Source organism: Pyrus communis, chromosome 16, assembly GCF_041283825.1.
Source record: "Pyrus communis isolate YQ-2024b chromosome 16, ASM4128382v1, whole genome shotgun sequence".
Classification (NCBI taxonomy): Eukaryota; Viridiplantae; Streptophyta; class Magnoliopsida; order Rosales; family Rosaceae; genus Pyrus; species Pyrus communis.
Genome location: NC_142580.1, coordinates 28322210 through 28340632, shown reverse-complemented (window position 1 = coordinate 28340632; position 18423 = coordinate 28322210). Strand labels below are relative to the sequence as shown.

The window sequence follows — 18423 nt, the reverse complement described above, 5'->3', positions numbered from 1 at the left end:
CATCCCTAGTTAATCCCCGGTCTAGAACGATCCCTACTTACATATCTACTACAATTGTCACAAATAGGGTTTAATTTGTGTGTCAAGTTAATTTTCACATCAAATTTTGGCGCCGTTGCCGGGGATTAGCAAACTTGCTAATCCCTTTTGTTTGTGTATTGTCTTTTTAGTGTCTTTGTGTTTTCTTTTAAGTGTGTCGTGCCTTTTAAATAGATTGCTAATTTGGTTGTGTTCTTTATTTTTAGGTACTAGTTTATGACTCGTCGTTCTCAACCTATTCGTGCAAACATACTGGATTTTGACGACGATTTTGAACGAACTTTGAGAAGAAAGAGGAAGCAACCAGAACCTTATCCACCTAGTTCAAGTTCAGATTCCGAATCTGAATTTGAAGAAGAAGAAAGCATGGCGGCGGACAATCGAACAATCAAAGAACTTTCGGACTCGGGACTAGACAATACCGTACCTTTGTGCATTCAATATCCTATTGCCGCCCAAGGCAAGACCGATGAGTTCGAATTGAAGTCTAGCTTGTTGCATCACATTCCCAAATACCATGGGTTGTCCATGGAAGATCCAAACAAGCATCTTAAGGAGTTTGAAGTGGTATGTTCGAGTATGACCCCCATCAATGTCGATGGGAACATTTTGAAGATGAAGGCCTTTCCATTCACTCTTCTAGAAAAGGCTAAAGATTGGCTATACGAATTGGCACTCGGAACCGTCACTTCTTGGGAAAGCATGAAGTGGGCATTTGTAGAGAAATTCTTCCCAACTTCAAGAGTGATTATTTTGAGGAAGAAAATAAGTGGCATTCAACAAAACCAAAGGGAGTCTTTTCCGGCATATTATGAATGTTTCAAGACTCTAGTTGCATCATGCCCTCAACATCAAATGAAGGAAAAACTGTTAATTCAATATTTCTACGAGGGGCTTCTTCCAATAAAAAGACAAATGCTAGATGCCTTGGCGGGAGGTGCTTTGGTTGACAAAACGCCCGTGGCTGCCAAGGTTTTAATTGCAAATAGAGTGTTGAATGCACAACAATATGAAGGTGTTGGTCAAAGAGACACCCCACGACAGCAAGTGGATGAGGTAAGTTCCCAATCCGACATTCAATCTCAATTAGCTAATCTTACTTCTATTGTGTCTCAGATGGCCGAAGGAATGAGGATATAAGGACCAAGTGTATGTGGCGTATGTTCTATCCAAGGACATCATTCGGACAAGTGCCCTCAATTGATTGAGAATGGGGGATGGGAAAGTGCAAATGCCATTAGATTTCCAAGCCAAAATCAACCAAGAAATGATCCATATTCCAACACATACAATCTGGGTTGGAGAGACCATCCAAACTTCAAGTGGAGGGAGCCTCAACAAACTCAACAACAAGGAGGCTTTAGGCAACAACCCCCGGGGTTTTACACCAAAACCTACGGCAATGATCCAACCCCACCCCAATCTGCCCAAAACAATCAAGGTACGTCTTTAGATAATGCGACACTTCTTAAGTTACTTACCAATTTGTCTCAGGGGCAAGAAGATGAAAACAAAGCATTGCAAAACCAAGAAAAGGCGATGAAAAACTAAGACAAAAGGGTGGACCACTTAGAGAAGAAAATTGGGCAGATTGTGGAGTTTGTAGGACAATTCCAAGACCAAGGCAAGCTCCCTAGCTCAACCATTGTCAATCCAAATGGAGGGTTCTAATATGCCAAGGCGATCACGTTGAGAAGTGGTAAGGAAGTTGGAACCACCCCAAAACCGTCCAAAACAACTCAAGAAGAGGACATGTTGCTGCAAGAAGAGAATCAACAAGGCACAAAGGCCACGGCAAGGGTGGAACAAACCTTGCCGCAGCCATCTACCACCCCAAAACCGTCCAACACACCTAAGGTAAGTCAAAATTCGACTTTGTCAAGTTCTATTCCACTAAATGTGCCTTTCCCTAGCAGATTTAGGCAGTCAAAGAAAGAAGAGAATGAGAAGGACATTCTAGAAACCTTTAGGAAAGTTCAAGTAAGCAAGTTCCTAAGTATGCGAAATTTTTGAAAGAGCTTTGCACCACAAGGAAGAGGATTTCGAACAAAGAGGTGGTCTAGGTAAGTGAAAATGTTTCGGCGGTGTTACAAAGAAAACTACCACCTAAATGCAAAGATCCGGGTAGTTTTACAATTCCTTATGTTATTGGAAATACTAAATTTGAACATGCTATGCTAGATTTAGGAGCTTCAATTAATGTCATGCCTTACTCAATTTATGTATCTATGAACTTGGGAGAACTTAAAAACGATGGTGTGATTATTCAATTGGTCGATCGTTCTAATGCTTATCCAAAAGGAGTTTTGGAAGATGTGTTGGTGCAGGTTAACAATTTGATCTTTCCGGCGGACTTTTACGTGCTTGACATGGAGGATTTATCCCATTCTACACCATTGCCGATCCTACTTGGGAGACCTTTCATGAAAACAGCCCGCACCAAGATCGACGTGTTCAAAGGAACTTTAACGATGGAATTTGATGGGGAAGTTATTGATTTCAGTCTTTCTGAAACTATTAAATATCCTAATGACGATCATTCTTGTTTCTCTATTGATATACTTGAGTCATTGGCGCAGGATTTTCTTGATTCATTGGAAAAAGACCCACTTGAAACCACAATTGTCGAAGGAATGGGTATAGAACCAAATCTGGCCGTGCATGATGATGGCATTGCCGAGATGGTGGCTTCACTTGAATCATCACCACAATATCAAAGTAAGCCCCCAAACCCAATTTCAATTCCCGTTTCTACTAACAAGTTATTACCTTCAGTGATTCAGGCACCCGTTCTTGAACTTAAACCATTGCCAAGTCACTTGAAGTATGTCTATTTGGGAGACAAAGAAACGTTGCCCGTCATTGTTTTTTCATCACTTACGGCAATGAAGGAGGAGATATGCTCACGAACAGGTTGTGAGCCACGGGTCATAAACTAGTACCTGCACACAAGAGCAAACAAGGTTAGCAATCAATCTAATAGACTTGGCACAAGTAAGGAAATAAGGTGCCACACACGGCACAAAAAAAAAAAACACACACACACACGGTGCAACAATTAAAACAAAACAGAAACTAAACAATTTAAACAAGACTCAAGACAAGGGATTAGCAACTTTGCTAATCCCTGGCAACGACGCCAAAATTTGATGTGTGGGGCATTGATTTTATGGGTCCTTTTCCTTCCTCACATGGTTTTCTCTATATCATGTTGGCGGTGGATTATGTTTCCAAATGGGTGGAAACAAAAGCCACCCGTACTAACGATTCCAAAGTGGTTGCAGATTTTGTGAAGTCTAACATTTTTGCTAGGTTTGGAATGCCTCGAGTCCTTATAAGTGATGGAGGTTCACATTTTTGTAATCGCACAATCGAGGCACTGCTCAAGAAGTACAAAGTTACACATAGGGTTTCGACACCCTATCATCCTCAAACAAGCGGGCAAGCCGAGGTGTCGAATCGCGAGATAAAACAGATTCTTGAGAAGACGGTTGGCCTAACAAGAAAAGATTGGAGCTTGAGGTTAGAGGATGCATTGTGGGCTTATAGGACCGCCTACAAAACACCCATAGAAATGTCCCCATTTCGGCTTGTGTATGGCAAACCATGTCACTTACCTGTGGAATTGGAGCACAAGGCTCATTGGGCCGTGAGGAAGTTCAACATGGATGTAGATGAGGCGGGAATTCATCGTAAGCTTTAATTGAATGAACTTGAGGAAATATGGAATGAAGCTTACGAGAATGCTCGACTTTACAAGGAAAAGACAAAGGCCTTTCATGACAAGATGATTCGCACCAAGTCTTTCTTTGTTGGACAAAAAGTGTTGTTGTTTAATTCTCGTTTTCGTTTATTTCCGGGTAAGTTACGTTCACGTTGGATTGGACCCTTTGTTATTACTAATGTTTTTCCTCATGGTGCAGTCCAAGTTCGTACTTTCAAAACAGGTCAAGAGTTCAAGGTGAATGGGCATCGCTTGAAGCCTTACTACGAGAGCTTTGTAGAACATGATGTGGAGGAGACAACCCACTATGCCGTGGGTTCCCATGAAGGTTGATCAATGTGGCATCGTCCGGCTGCAAGACGTAAAAGAAAGCGCTACTTGGGAGGCAACCCATGCAATCAACAAAGGAAGAACTTGGAATCACTCCACACTCAGATTTGCGTCCCTAAACCCTTTCCTTTGTTGCTTACCTTATTTTATGTGTAATGTGTTCAATTGTGTCTAAAACATTGAGGACAATGTTTAGTTTAAGTGTGGGGGGGGGGGGGGTAACATTCTGTTTTGAGATATTTTTGCATGAAATTCTTAGGGTATTACCACCTAACATGTCTAAACTTGTTTCCCACTGTTTTTGAGTGTTTTTAACATGTTTTGAAGTCTTTTTATGAGTTATTTTGAAAAATCCGAAAATCAAAAAAAATCCCATAAAAATTTGAAAAAAATTGTTTTGAAAAACCCAAAAAGAGTTGTTTTTTTTGTGTTTTTGTTGTGTCGTAGGTTACCTTCCAACGCAATGATGAGGATTTGGTTTTTAATTGCATGATGGTTAAAGGAAGTTACAAACATGGATGGACGTTTGATATACTCTTTGGTTTATGCTTGTTTGTAGTTATAGTTTATGAAGTCACATGTAATCACAAAGAAAAAAAAATTAGTTTTTGTAACATGCTTGAAAGAAGGAACTTAAACAAACGCTACATCCCTGTGAGACTTAAGCCTAAACGTTATTTGGAGAGTTAAAATCTGTGCATTATTGTTTTCTAAAGTCGTTGCATGATCTCATTATTCTTTGCTTGGTTACTACTTAGAAGGCGTTTCATCATATAGTTCCAAATGCTAGAACTCATGCCCATTTCATTCGAAGCATGTTATTGATTTGCATAACACATATTCAAGAAGAAGTTGTGTAGTGACCACCACCAAAGCCAAATAGCCGTGTGCCCTTAACTCATTTTGTCTTTAAGTTTAACCCCATTAAGCCTTGTTAGCCATGTTCTTTGTTAACTCATATCATCCTCACCTAGCCTAGATTAGGACCATCCGTACCCTTTTTCTTGAAGCATAGTAAGTATGAATGAAGTCCTTTTGATTAATGTGTTGCAGAAAATAAGTGTGGGGGAAGGATTATTGATGTGAGTTATGTGCCATAGGCACGGCTAGGAAAAAAAAAAGTGAAAAAGAGTTGAAAAGAGGTAAAAAAAAAAGAGTTCCAAAGTATTGTTGGTTGAAGTAAAGGTCCAAAACAATGAATTAGGCCCTAAGAGTTGTTTGAATCTTCCCTTTATGTCTAAAAGTTGATTTCTGCATTCCAAGTGAATTCTAAATCTCAATTTCATTACTTTGCTCACTATTGCTTAAAGAACTTTTGTTTATCCCTATCTTTCCTTGTTAGCCAATCCCCCAAGCCCCGTTACAACCCTTGACTTCTATCTTGAGTGTTGTACATTTCAGTTTGTGGAGTTTGAATTTGGTATGAGCGTATCGTGTCATTGGTTATCGCATCTAAGTAGTAGCATTCCATTCATGAGATCATATCTAAACATGTTCAATTACTCCAGAAATTGCGTTCTTTGTTATAACATATGTGAGTACTAGTCTTTCATGTTTACATCAATCTTCTCACATATAACTAGTGTAGGGTGTGTAGTCAGAAAATCTGAGTGAAAATTGAGTGCGTAACTAGTGAGGAATTGAGGGAATTCTCTAAGGCATGTTACTACATTCAAAATGTGTTTTAATTGATTAAAATGCGAACTAGTGAATGGTGACTATGATTAAGTATGTGCTCGAGGGGAAGGAAGACTAAAAGCTATGTGAGTAATGATCTTTGACATGTCATGTTTCATTGGAAATCCCTGAGGCAAACGTTGGAAGGTTTAGGTTATGTTTTGTTTGGTTTGTTTCGTCTTGTTTATTTTAGTTGTTTTGTTTTGCTCGAGGACTAGCAAAAGCTAAGTGTGGGGCAATTTGATAGGAGCATATTCATGCGACTTAATTAGCTTGTTCTCGTGCATTTATGTTGTGTTTCCTTAGTTATTTTAGTGTTTAAAGCCACTTTTGTGTATTTTCAGATTATAAGGCCAAAGTGTGCAAGAAGATGCAAATTAGAGCTTTTTGGAGCAAAAGAGGAATGAATGAGTTGAAGACTTGAAGAAACGATGAATTCCTACTCCAACGATGAATTCCTACCAAAACGAGGATTCCTACTCAAACAAGGATTCCTACTTGAAATAGGAAAGTTAACCCTAGGTTTCACGTTTTGGTAACCTTTCCTAATCTAAACGTCCGTATTTTCTAGCCACTTTGAAGGCCTTGTATGTACTTTAGGACACAAAAACGAGGCCCTAGCCCAATTACATAACCTTGCCGTGGTTTTTCCCTTTTCCCCTTCCCTTGTCGTGCAAGGGAGGGCATTTTTGGCCTATTTTATTCACTTAAACCCTATTTCCCTCTCCTAACCTAACCCTAGCCGCACCTTGCAGCCATCCCTTTTAATTTCTGATTTTATTTCCTAATTCTAGAAGCTTTTAACTTAATTTTAATTAACCAAAATAAATTAGGGTGGTAATTTCTGAAAACCCTAGGGTCTCCACCATTTAGCCGCACCCTAGGGGGGTTTTCGTGGATTTTCTTTTCATCCATTCATTATCATTCATCATTCCATCTCAGCCGCACCTATTATTGAACCCTAGAGCCTTTTTCATTGATCCTCTTTTCATTCAATATTCATTCAGCCATCATCAGTCACATATTCTCCCTAAGCCGTCACTCCCATCAACCACAAAACCTAACAGCCGCAGCCACCCATTGATCCTCTCCATTCAATCCGTGCATTCCCCTTCCATTCCAGCCACTCCCCACCATTGCCGCAGCACTATCAACCCTTCCAGCCACCTTCCACACCTCCATACACCTTCCTACCACCTTGCCGCACCACCACACTTCCCTAAACCCATTCCCAAACCAGAAAATCATCCAAAAACCACCCACACCATCTCTGCCACAGCAAAGAGAAGAAGAAAGATGAGCTTAGACGCGCAGAAATTCAAGTGGATTTGTTGGGCGTTTTAGGTGTAATCAATCTTTTGTTCTTTATGTTTAATTTCAATTTTGTTTCTCTTTCTGTGAACATGAGAGGCTAAACCCCCTAGTTAGCTAGGGGGTGATTCGAAACCATGATTATATATGTGAAATAAGTTGATTACTTCCAGTTATCGTTGCATAAGTCTTGAATACAATTTGCTTAACCGTTTGATTTAGAACTTATTCTTGTATGTTGATTGAGAGTGCACGCTTAATTTGCATGCTTGAATTTGGTGCTAGGATATAAGTTTGTTTCACCTAATCGTTATGAATTTATATTCACAAGTAGTGAAGGTTGCTAGTCACGATCATGTTAAGTAGATTCCTGGCAAGCGTATCATGCTTTTCATAGTTACAAATGCCTTGTCGATGCTTATGATTTCCAAAGAACGTAATGATTCTAACTTATGTCTTTATCATGCTGTTCATATAGAGAATTTGTTAGGAATAATTTGTTTGCGATGCATATTCATCCAATTCAATGATTCTAGGGAAATCTGAAGGTTAATTTAAGCGGACCTAATTAACTTGGAGTGTCGAGGTTCATAACTTATTGGATTGATAATTGGAAATTGATTTACGTTGCATATATTTCATGTGTGGAGAAGAATCCCTTAGCTATTCCATCATCCATTGATTCATCACAATTTTGTCTTACAATCTGTTTTCTTTACAATCTGCCCATTTAGTTTAAATTCGTCCAACCACAATCCCCCCATATTTTGTTGAGTCTTAGTCATTCAAATATGTTTTGAGTCATAGTAGTCTTGTTAAGAGTCTTTAAGTTTAGTTTTCGTGTTTTTAAGTCATTTCAAATTAGATTAGCACCCCTAGTTAATCCCCGGTTAGAACGATCCCTACTTCATTACTACAATTGTCACAAATAGGGTTTAATTTGTGTGACAAGTTAATTTTCACATCATAACATGCATGCATCGCATACTTCTAGAGGAGGGGGCTAAACCAACTCGAGAGGCTCAACGTCGGCTCAACCCTCCAATGATGGAAGTTGTGAAGAAGGAGGTTATCAAATTACTTGATTGCGGAGTGATTTATCCTATCTCGGATAGCCATTGGGTTTCACCAATTCAAGTAGTGCCAAAGAAATCCGGAGTGACGGTGGTGAAGAATGCTGAGAATGAGCTTGTGCCAACACGCATCCAAACGGGTTGGAGAGTTTGCATCGATTATAGGAAACTCAACGCCACCACAAGGAAGTACCACTTCCCTTTGCCGTTCATTGATCAAATGCTTAAAAGGTTAGCCGGTTATTCTTTTTATTGTTTTCTTGATGGATATTCGGGATATAATCAAATTGTCATAGCTCCGGATGACCAAGAAAATACCACTTTCACGTGTCCTTTTGGTACTTTTGCTTATCGTCGCATGCCATTCGGTTTATGCAATGCACCGGCCACCTTTCAAAGATGCATGGTAAGTATATTTTCAGATTTTGTGGAGAAAATAATTGAAGTTTTTATGGATGATTTTAGTGTATTTGGCGATTCGTTTGATGATTGCTTACATAATCTCACTTTAATCTTAGAACGATGCATTGAAACTAACCTTGTTTTAAATTAGGAAAAATGTCATTTCATGGTAAAACAAGGCATAGTTTTAGGGCATATAATTTCGGCCAAAGGGATTGAAGTTGATAAATCAAAAATAGATCTTGTACGCTACTTACCCTCTCCTACTTCGGTTAAAGAGGTTCGTTCTTTTCTTGGACATGCAGGATTCTATAGGCGATTCATCAAGGACTTTTCAAAAATCTCCAACCCCCTTTGCCGACTTCTCCAAAAGGATGTGCCATTCAAGTTCGATGAGGAGTGTGAGAAGGCCTTCAAACATATCAAGGAAATGCTCACTTCGGCCCCCATCATTATTCCACCAGATTGGAGCCTTCCTTTTGAGCTTATGTGCGATGCCTCGGATTATGCATTAGGATCCGTTTTAGGCCAAAGGAAGAACAAGCAGCCACATGTCATCTATTATGCATCCCGGACCTTGAATGATGCCCAATTGAACTACTCCACAACGGAAAAAGAACTTCTTGCTGTTGTTTTTGCTTTAGATAAATTTCGTTCTTATTTACTTGGTACTAAAGTTATCATTTACACTGATCATGCAGCTTTGAAGTACTTACTCACCAAAAAGGAGGCTAAACCAAGGCTTATTCGTTGGATGCTTCTACTTCAAGAGTTCGATATCGAAATCCAGGACAAGAAAGGAAGTGAAAATGTGGTGGCTGACCACTTGAGCCACATGGTACATGAAGAAGAAGCCGTACCTATCCCAGAGACATTCCCAGATGAGCAATTGATGTCCGTCGAGGTAAGTGAGTCATGGCATGCCGATTTAGTGAGTTATTTGGTGTCACCTAAATAAACATCAACGTGATAAACTTAAAAGGGAGGCTCGGTTTTATGTGTGGGATGATCCTTATTTGTGGAAATATTGCGCGGATCAAATCATTCGTAGGTGTGTGCATGAATCGGAGTTTAATTCAATTTTAACGTTTTGTCACACTTATGCATGTGGAGGTCACTTTGGCACTCAAAGGACGGCACGTAAAGTACTTGAATGTGGTTTTTATTGGCCTACTATATTTAAAGATGCAAGAACTTTTTGCATAACATGTGATCGATGCCAAAGACTCGGAAATATAGGTCCAAATGACCAAAAGCCACAAACACCTATCCATGGTGTCAAAATTTTTGATGTTTGGGGTATTGATTTTATGGGTCCTTTTCCTTCATCTCATGGTTTCCTTTATATTTTACTTGCGGTTGATTATGTGTCGAAATGGGTGGAAGCAAAAGCCACCCGTACTAACGATTCCAAAGTGGTTGCAGATTTTGTCAAAACTAACATATTTACTAGATGTGGAATGCCAAGAGTTCTTATAAGTAATGGAGGATCACATTTTTGCAATCGAACCATTGAAGCTTTGCTCAAGAGATATAACGTCACACATAAGGTGGCAACACCTTACCATCCTCAAACAAGTGGGCAAGCCGAGGTTTCTAATCGGGAAATCAAGCAAATTTTGGAGAAGACCGTTGGGCCAAACCGGAAGGATTGGAGCTTGCGTTTGAACGACGCATTGTGGGCATATCGTACGGCCTACAAAACACCAATTGGAATGTCCCCATTTCGGCTCATCTATGGGAAACCATGTCATCTTCCCGTTGAGTTGGAGCACAAAGCACATTGGGCCGTCAAAACATTCAACATGGACATTGATGCCGCTGGAATCCATAGGAAGCTTCAACTGAACGAGCTTGAGGAGGTAAGGCATGAAGCATACGAGAATGCGTTGATTTACAAGGAGAAGTCAAAGGCATTCCATGACAAGATGATTCGTAACAAGACATTTGTTCTAGGGCAGAAAGTGCTACTCTTCAATTCCCGCCTTCGCTTGTTTCCAGGTAAGTTACGTTCTAAGTGGATTGGCCCGTTTGTTGTTATTAATGTATTTCTTTATGGTGCAGTCCAAATTCAAAGCTTAAAGACCGGCCAAGAGTTCAAAGTCAACGGACATCGTTTGAAGCCATACTATGAGAACTTTGAAGAGCATGTCGTGGATGGAGAAAGCTTCCATGTCGTGGGCCCAATTGAAGTTTAAGAGGAAGGATCGTCCGGCTGGAAGACATTAAAGCAAGCGCTTCTTGGGAGGCAACCCATGCAAATAAAGAACTAGGAAGCTTCAACACTCCATAACCAGATTTGCGTTCCTAAACCTTACTCTTTATTGCTTTTACCTTGCCATGATTGTCGTGTTTGTTAGTTGTGTTATGTGTTTGTTTGTTTGTGAGTCTATACTTAAAACATTGAGGACAATGTTTGGTTTAAGTGTGGGGGGGTAAACAAAGTGTTTTTCATAAAAATTCGTGGGATTTTAACACCTATCATTTCTAAAGTTGGTTTTCACTGTTTTAAGTGTTTTTAGTATGTTTTGAAGTGTTTTTATCTGTCTTAAACAGAAAAACCCAATAATTTGGAAAAACAAAAATCGAAAAAGAGTGTTTTAAAAACCCAAAAAGAGTTGTTTTTAGAGTCGTTTTGTTTTTGTGTTTGTGTCTTAGGGTATCTTCCAACACAATGATGAGGATTTGGTTTTTAATTGCATGACTATTAAAGAGAGTTACGAACATGGATGGAAGTTTGATATGCTCTTTGGTTTATGCTTGGTTAAGTTGACATGTATGAATTCACATGTAATCACAAAATAAAAAATCAGTTTTTGTAACATGCTTGAAGGAAGAACCTCAAACTAACGTTACAACCTTGAGAGATTTGAGCCTAAACATTCTTTGGAGAGTTATTAATCTTGATTTCTTGTTTTCTAAAGTCGTTGCATAATCTCATCATTCTTTGCTTGGTTACTACTTAGAATGCGTTTCATCACTAAAGTTCCAAATATTAGAACTCATGCCCATTTCATTCAAAGCATAAAATTGATTAGCATAACAAATAATAAGATGAAGTTGGTTAGTTTAAACCCAGAGCCAAAAAGCCTTACCCCTTTACATATGTATTGTAGGTTTAACCCACTTTGAGCCTTATTTAGCCTATTTTCTTTGTTAACCACATAATCCTTACCTAGCCTAGATTAGGACTATCCAAACCCTTATTCTTAAAGGATAGTAAAGCATGACTTAGAGGGAATTCCTTTCAATCTAAAAATTGCAGAAAAACAAGTGTGGGTGAAGGGTTTTTCGTAGGAATTTATGAAGTAGTATGTTTGTGTGCCAAAGAAAAGAATAGGGCACGAAGAAGAAAAAAAAAAAACGTGAAAAAGAAGAAAAAGAAGAGAAAGAAAGAAAAAAAGAGTTGAATTGTTGAAGAAAGGGTCCAAAAGTTTGAATTTGACCCTAAGTTTTGTGTGAATCTTGCCTTGGTGTTCAAAGTTGATTTTTGCATTCAAAAGTGAATTCTAAGCGTTTATTTCATTACTTTGCTTACTATTGCTTTAAGAACTTTTGTTTATCCTTACCTTTCTTTGTTAGCCAATACCTTAGCCCCATTACAAACCCTTTGACTTCAATCTTGGTTGTTATGTGTTTCAATATGTGGAGTTTAAAATTGGTTTGAGCATATGGTATCCCAGGTTCTCGCGTCTAAGTAGTGGCATTCCATTCATGAGATCATATACATGTTAATAATTCCAGAAATTGCCTCCTTTGTTATAACATATGTAAGTATTAGTTTACATGTGTACATCAATCCTCTCACATATACCTAGTGTAGGGAGTGTAGTCACAAAATCTGTGTGAAAATAGAGTGTATCCAGTGAGGAATTGGGGGATTCTCTAAAGCATGTTACTACATTCAAAATCATGTTTTAATTGATTAAATGGGAGCTAGTGTGTGGTAACTATGGTTAAGTATATGCTCGAGGGTGGGGATAACTAAAATCTATGTATGTGGTGTTCTTTAAATGTGTCATGTTCATTGGAAATCCCTGAGGTACATGTTGGAAGGTCTAGAATGTGTTTTGTTTGTTTTGTTTATTTCGTTTTGCTTGAGGACTAGCAAAAGCTAAGTATGGGGGAATTTGATAGGAGCATATTTATGCTACTTAGTTATGTTGTTTCCTTGCATTTAGTGAGTTAATTACTATTTATTTCAATCTTTTAAGTTATTTTCGTATGTTTTTAGGTCCTAATGACAAAAGGAGCAAGAAATGGCATTTTGGAGCTAAAAGGAGCATTTTTGGGCATGGATTGGATAGCTTAACCATGGAGTAAAGAGGATGGACGAAATTGAAGTCAAGAAGGGCTAGGAAAGGCTACAAATCTGGTGGAAGAAGTCCCAATGCAAAGAAGATAAGGAAGAAGCAAGAAATAAGGAACCTTATCCAACCTTATCTTATCCTATCCTAACAAACCTTATCCTTTCCTAACTCTAACATTACCCTATCTTATCCTATCCAAATTAGGTTGTGCCTTAAATCTAGCTAATTAGAAGGGATTAGGTGCATATTTAAACACTTAGAACAATTTCTAGAAGCTTATCCAATTGTTTTGCTGCATAAACACCATTCCATATAGGTTTAGGAATTGCAATCCTTCTTCTACACCTATATCATGTGTCCTTGCCCCTTTAGGTTTAGGAATCTGCCCTAAACCATTCCTTCTAGAAACCTTATCTCATCCCTACAAAGATGCCGCACCTAACCTTCTAGAATTCCCTAAATCCTAGCCGTGCATTACCTAGTCCATTCCCCATTTGGTTTCTGCCTTGAATTAACCCTTTTTCAATGGGATTGTGCAATCCTTTTCCTTCACTAAGTGTGCCTAATTAGCCTATATAAACAGCCTTATGCCGCACCATTCATTCATCCACTCACTCATTCATTCATTCATACTTTCATCCATCAAACACCACAATCCATTCTACACCACCCTAGTGCCGCAAGCAAGGAAACAAGGAGAGGAGGACTTGTGTAATCTGCCATCCGAGGGAGTGCGGTGCATGGCATTGGAGTGTGGAGCGTTTTTCTTGGTTCTTTCTATCCTTAGTCTTAGTTCAATGTTTAAATTTAATTATCTTTGTTTTGCGAACATGAGGAACTAACTTCTTTTTAGTTAGAGGAGAATTTGAAGCCATGATTATATATTTTATATGAATTGATTACGTCCGGTTATTATTTCTTAAGGCATGAATGTGATTTGCTTATCTAAGTTATTAAAACTAGTTTATGTATGTGGGTTGGGGGTTAACACTTAATTTGCATGCATAAACTTGATGCTAGAGTATAGGGGGGTTTCACGTAATTGTTATTCACTTATATTCACAAGTAGTGGAGGTTGCTAGTCACAATCGCGTTAAGTAAATCCTTGGTATGAGTCTCATGCGTTTCATAGTGATGAATGCCTTGTCAATGCTTATAGTTTTCACGAAACTTAATGACTTTTGATATGTATCTTTGTTATGCATCTCATATAAAGAACTTGAAAAAGATAATTTGGTTGTAATGCGTTTTCATTCAATTCAATGAAATAAGGAAAACTTGAAGGTTAGTTGTGCGATGCAACTAATTTGGGGCGTTGTCATTCATAGTCTAAAGGAGTAATAACTGGACATTGGTTTGTATGCATATATCATGTGTGGAGAAGGACCCTCTAACTAGTCTTCCACCCATTTATTTTTCTTAAATTCGTTTTTCAAAAGTGTTTTCTACAAAGTTTTTGTTTTGAGTCTAAAATTCGTCAAAAACAATCCCCATGTTATTTAGTCTTCACATTTGAGTCAAAACTTGTTTTCCTTGAGTCTTTTGAGTCAAGTCAAGTCCTATTTTCGTCCAAAACCCTTATTGAGTCTAAAATTGAGTCTTTTTGAGTATTGGTCGCTGTTTTAAGTGTCTGTATTGGTCGCTGTTTTAAGTGTCTAAAGTTAGTTTTGAGTCAATAGAGTCTAGTTTAGTGTTTTTGAGTCTTATTTACATAGATTAGCATCCCTAGTTAATCCCCGGTCTAGAACGATCCCTACTTACATATCTATTACAATTGTCACTAATAGGGTTTAATTTGTGTGTCAAGTTAATTTTCACATCAACATCCCAAGATCATATAAGCACATTGCAAACCTTATCTCTCACCAATGTGAGACAACTCTCAACAAAAACTGTTCAAGTTATTTCAGCAGATCCTTCGGGTCAAGCAAATGGTTCCCTTCAGCTGGTAGATATCTCAATGCTTGAAAGTCACAAATCATAAGTCCATATGCTCATCAAGACACTTTAATTGGTTACTAGTTCTTTATTTGACTAGCAGATGTATGCGGAATTGCAAGTTGTTTCTCCTCTGGTGCCAACCCGAGAAGCTTATTTTCTTCGTTATTGTCAACAAAATGAAGAGGAGGGAAGCTGGGCAATTGTTGATTTTCCCACAGATAGCTTCCATGACAACCTTCAATCATCTTTTCCCAGGTAAAAGAGATGGCCATCCGGCTGTCTTATCCAAGATATGCCCAATGGATACTCAAGGGTGTGTTTTCGCTGCTTTCACTCAACCTCTCTGTGCATGCTTTTTGAATTTTTACAGTTCCCTAGATAGATTTTACAAAGAAATATATACTCCTGCTTCTGCAATCATTTATTTTAACATGTTAATCCAACCGATTCGAGTTGGCTTCGAACATAACATATATGGCCTTAATTAGTAGAGAAAATAAAAATAGCTATGAGAACTATATATGTATAAAACTTATTATTCTCTGGGCTTCTGCACAGGTTACATGGATAGAACATGCAGAAATAGAGGAGAAGCCTGTCCATCAAATATTCAGTCACTATGTCTACAGTGGGATGGCATTTGGAGCACAACGATGGCTTGCAGTCTTACAAAGGCAATGTGAAAGGGTTGCAAGTCTAATGGCCAGAAATATATCAGACCTTGGAGGTTATATTAATTACTTCTCTCATATTGTAATCAAGATCACCGTTCCAAGATTTAAATTGTTGGTGTTTTACACATTAATTATTGAATTCCTTCTGTACATGTAGTGATGCCTTCACCTGAAGCACGCAAGAATATGATGAAATTGGCTCAGAGAATGACAAGAACAGTTTGTGTAAACATGAGCACCTCCAATGGGCAGTCATGGACGGCTCTATCTGATTCCCCAGATGACACAGTTCGAATAACCACAAGGAAAGTCACAGACCCTGGTCAACCCATTGGGTTCATTCTCACTGCTGTTTCCACCACTTGGCTCCCTTACTCACATTACCGTGTCTTCGAACTCCTACGGCGCCACAGAGCTCAGGTACGTACGTTGTTCACTAGAACAATAAGTATACCGGCAATACTTTTAGCCGACTGCATTTTATATCTGCAGCTCGATGTCCTTACCAATGGCAATTCCCTGCATGAAGTGGCTCACATTGCTAATGGCTTTCATCCTGGAAATTGCATTTCTCTTTTTCGCATAAATGTAAGTTTATGACATTCCCTTCGATTTTACTTTTACTAATGTACGTAATGTATTTTTAATGTACATCTGCTATCTTTTTTAATTCATGTAGTTCAATTCTTCTTTTCATTTTCAATTAGTACTAATATATAACTAATCCTTATGCCACGTACATATGTATACAGGTATCGGGCAACTCATCGCAGAACGCAGAGCTAATGCTACAAGAGAGCTGCACCGACGAGTCAGGTAGCCTGGTGATGTATGCAACCATGGATGTTGATGGCTTCCAGCTAGCGATGAGCGGAGAGGACCCATCCTGCATTCCCCTCCTTCCTCTAGGCTTTGTTATTGTCCCAGTGCTGCCTATGCAATCTAGTACTAGCACTGCAGCCGATCATGGAAGCTCATCGCCAGATCAGAATCATGAAAGCAGCGTCATGAACACGGGTTGTTTGCTGACTGTGAGACTCCAAGTTCTTGCCAGCACAAGCCCATCTGCCAAACTCAACCTCTCCAGTGTCATCGCGATTAACAACCATCTGTGCAACTCGGTGCAGCAGATCATTTCCGCCCTCGGAAGCAGCAACATTTGCACTACTACTACTACTACTACTACTACTACTACTACTGATGATGATAATGGCAGTGTTGGTGATGCTTCTGGCGAATCTGACCACCCCACTCCTGCCAGCCTGCAGCAATAATACCTAGCTATACATAGAGCTCTTGCTCGGAAATCTCTCTTCCTTTTTCCCTAACTAGAGACAACTATCCCGCAGTTTAGCTTTTTTTGTACTCATGCATTTAGGGTTTGCGTTCGGAATTTGTTATTCATACTAAAAAAAAAAGTCATCCTGCATTCCTTTTTATACAGTAGTGATTCACTGAATCCATATGTGAATCGCAAGAAGGAATGCAGTGTGACTATTTTACAGCATGTTAGCAATTTCCACCTAGTTTTTATTTGTTAATTTTGTAAGGTCCAAGGGAATTAAAGGTGTGTAGTAGTTATTTCTTTGGTAAATAACAAGATGGTGTAAGAAGTAGTGGAGTGGTAGGTGGTGGTTGTTAGGTTGTGGATGTGGTGGTTAAGAGCGGGTAGTCAAGAGCGCACCATGTACAAGTACCCTTGGTTTCTGGTGTGGTTCAAATAAGGTAAATTAATGAGAATGGGGCCTCACCAGTCAGCAAGGGTGGCGGTTCGGGTATTGACTTGTCCTTGTCTGTTGCCTTTTTCCCTTTGTGTTTTCTATTTCTGGACTGACTTGTCTGTTGACTTTTGTGTTTATGAAACGAATTCAATGCTTCTGAACTTTTTAAAATTTTACAATTTGTCAATCATCTCTCACCCATTTCGTTTTGCTTTTTTTTTTTATTCTTTTTTTTTTATAAGAAATTACTATTAAGGGAAGGAGAGAGAGTTCGTAACTATTAGAATAATTTAAGAGAGAGGAGAGTTTCGAATCCGTAATGCATAGGTAGAAACCCTACACTCATCTCTTTTTTTCGTTGGCTAGAGACATTTGATATTAAACCACATGCCGCACATCTCTTTTTTTCTTTGAATATATCTTTATAAATTAGTTTGGAAATGCTTCTTTAGCGGCTCTCTCTCAAAAGCTCATCGTCTCTCGGTCAACCCTAAAAATTTCTTCTCAGCCGCCAGCTCCTATTTTGGATGGGATGGGTGGTAGCCAAATCCTTCCAATTCTCAGCCTTCTTCTCTCTTTCCCCAGCCTTTTCCTCCTTTTCTTTACCTTGCTATGTCTATTTTTTCTCGGTTGTATTTGGTCTGAGCTTCTACCTCAGTGTTTCCTGTGCTTTGTCTTAGTTTACCTTGAGCTTGTCTCAAATCTGCCATTTTCCTCTCCAAATATCGTTCCTTACCGCATATCCTCTACCATCTACCACTACTACTCAACTCTTTGGATGTTTCCTTCATGGGTTTTCTCTGGCGGCACTCCTTGGTGTTCAGTAGCTTGTAAAGTGTTTTTTGCACTATTTGGTAGGATTATGGGAGCACTAAAAGCACGGGTGGCTTGTCTACCCCATCTTCCATTGATCCATTTGATTCGTTGGTTCGTCTTCTAGGCGGTGGCTGCTTTGCGGTTGGGGTGTGGTAGATTTGTTAGATGTGGCTATTTGCTTTTTTTAGTTTTAGGGTTACTTGCTTTTGTGTCAGTATGGGCTACCTCTTTTGATCCTATTTCATTGTAGTTTCTTTATGTGGAGTTGGGTTGGCTGTTTTTGACTCTCTTTTTGGATGGTCCTCACCTTTGTATTAACTTTCTTCTTTAATGAAATTTACTTTAATTGGCCAAAAACAAAAGAAAAAAGAAAGCACTCTTGCTCATAAATGTTTCCAGTACCAA

At 38.9% G+C, this 18423-nt stretch overlaps 1 protein-coding gene and 1 pseudogene across 2 annotated transcripts in view; both read left to right on the top strand.

Annotated features, from left to right (window-relative positions):
• The first annotated feature begins 255 nt into the window (after positions 1–255).
• LOC148690242 (uncharacterized) overlaps positions 256–18423 on the top strand; it is an 87476-nt gene continuing 69308 nt past the window's right edge. Inside the window, exon 1 of the mRNA XM_088688132.1 lies at positions 256–1070. Within this exon, the coding sequence (XP_088544258.1) occupies positions 256–1070 (815 nt within the window). The remainder of the gene's footprint in view (positions 1071–18423) is intronic.
• Positions 2673–16755, top strand: LOC137732931 (homeobox-leucine zipper protein HDG5-like; annotated as a pseudogene). The gene is made up of 7 exons (XR_015957834.1): positions 2673–2757; positions 14699–14814; positions 14908–15120; positions 15366–15534; positions 15639–15901; positions 15974–16069; positions 16234–16755. The product of XR_015957834.1 is annotated as a homeobox-leucine zipper protein HDG5-like (transcript).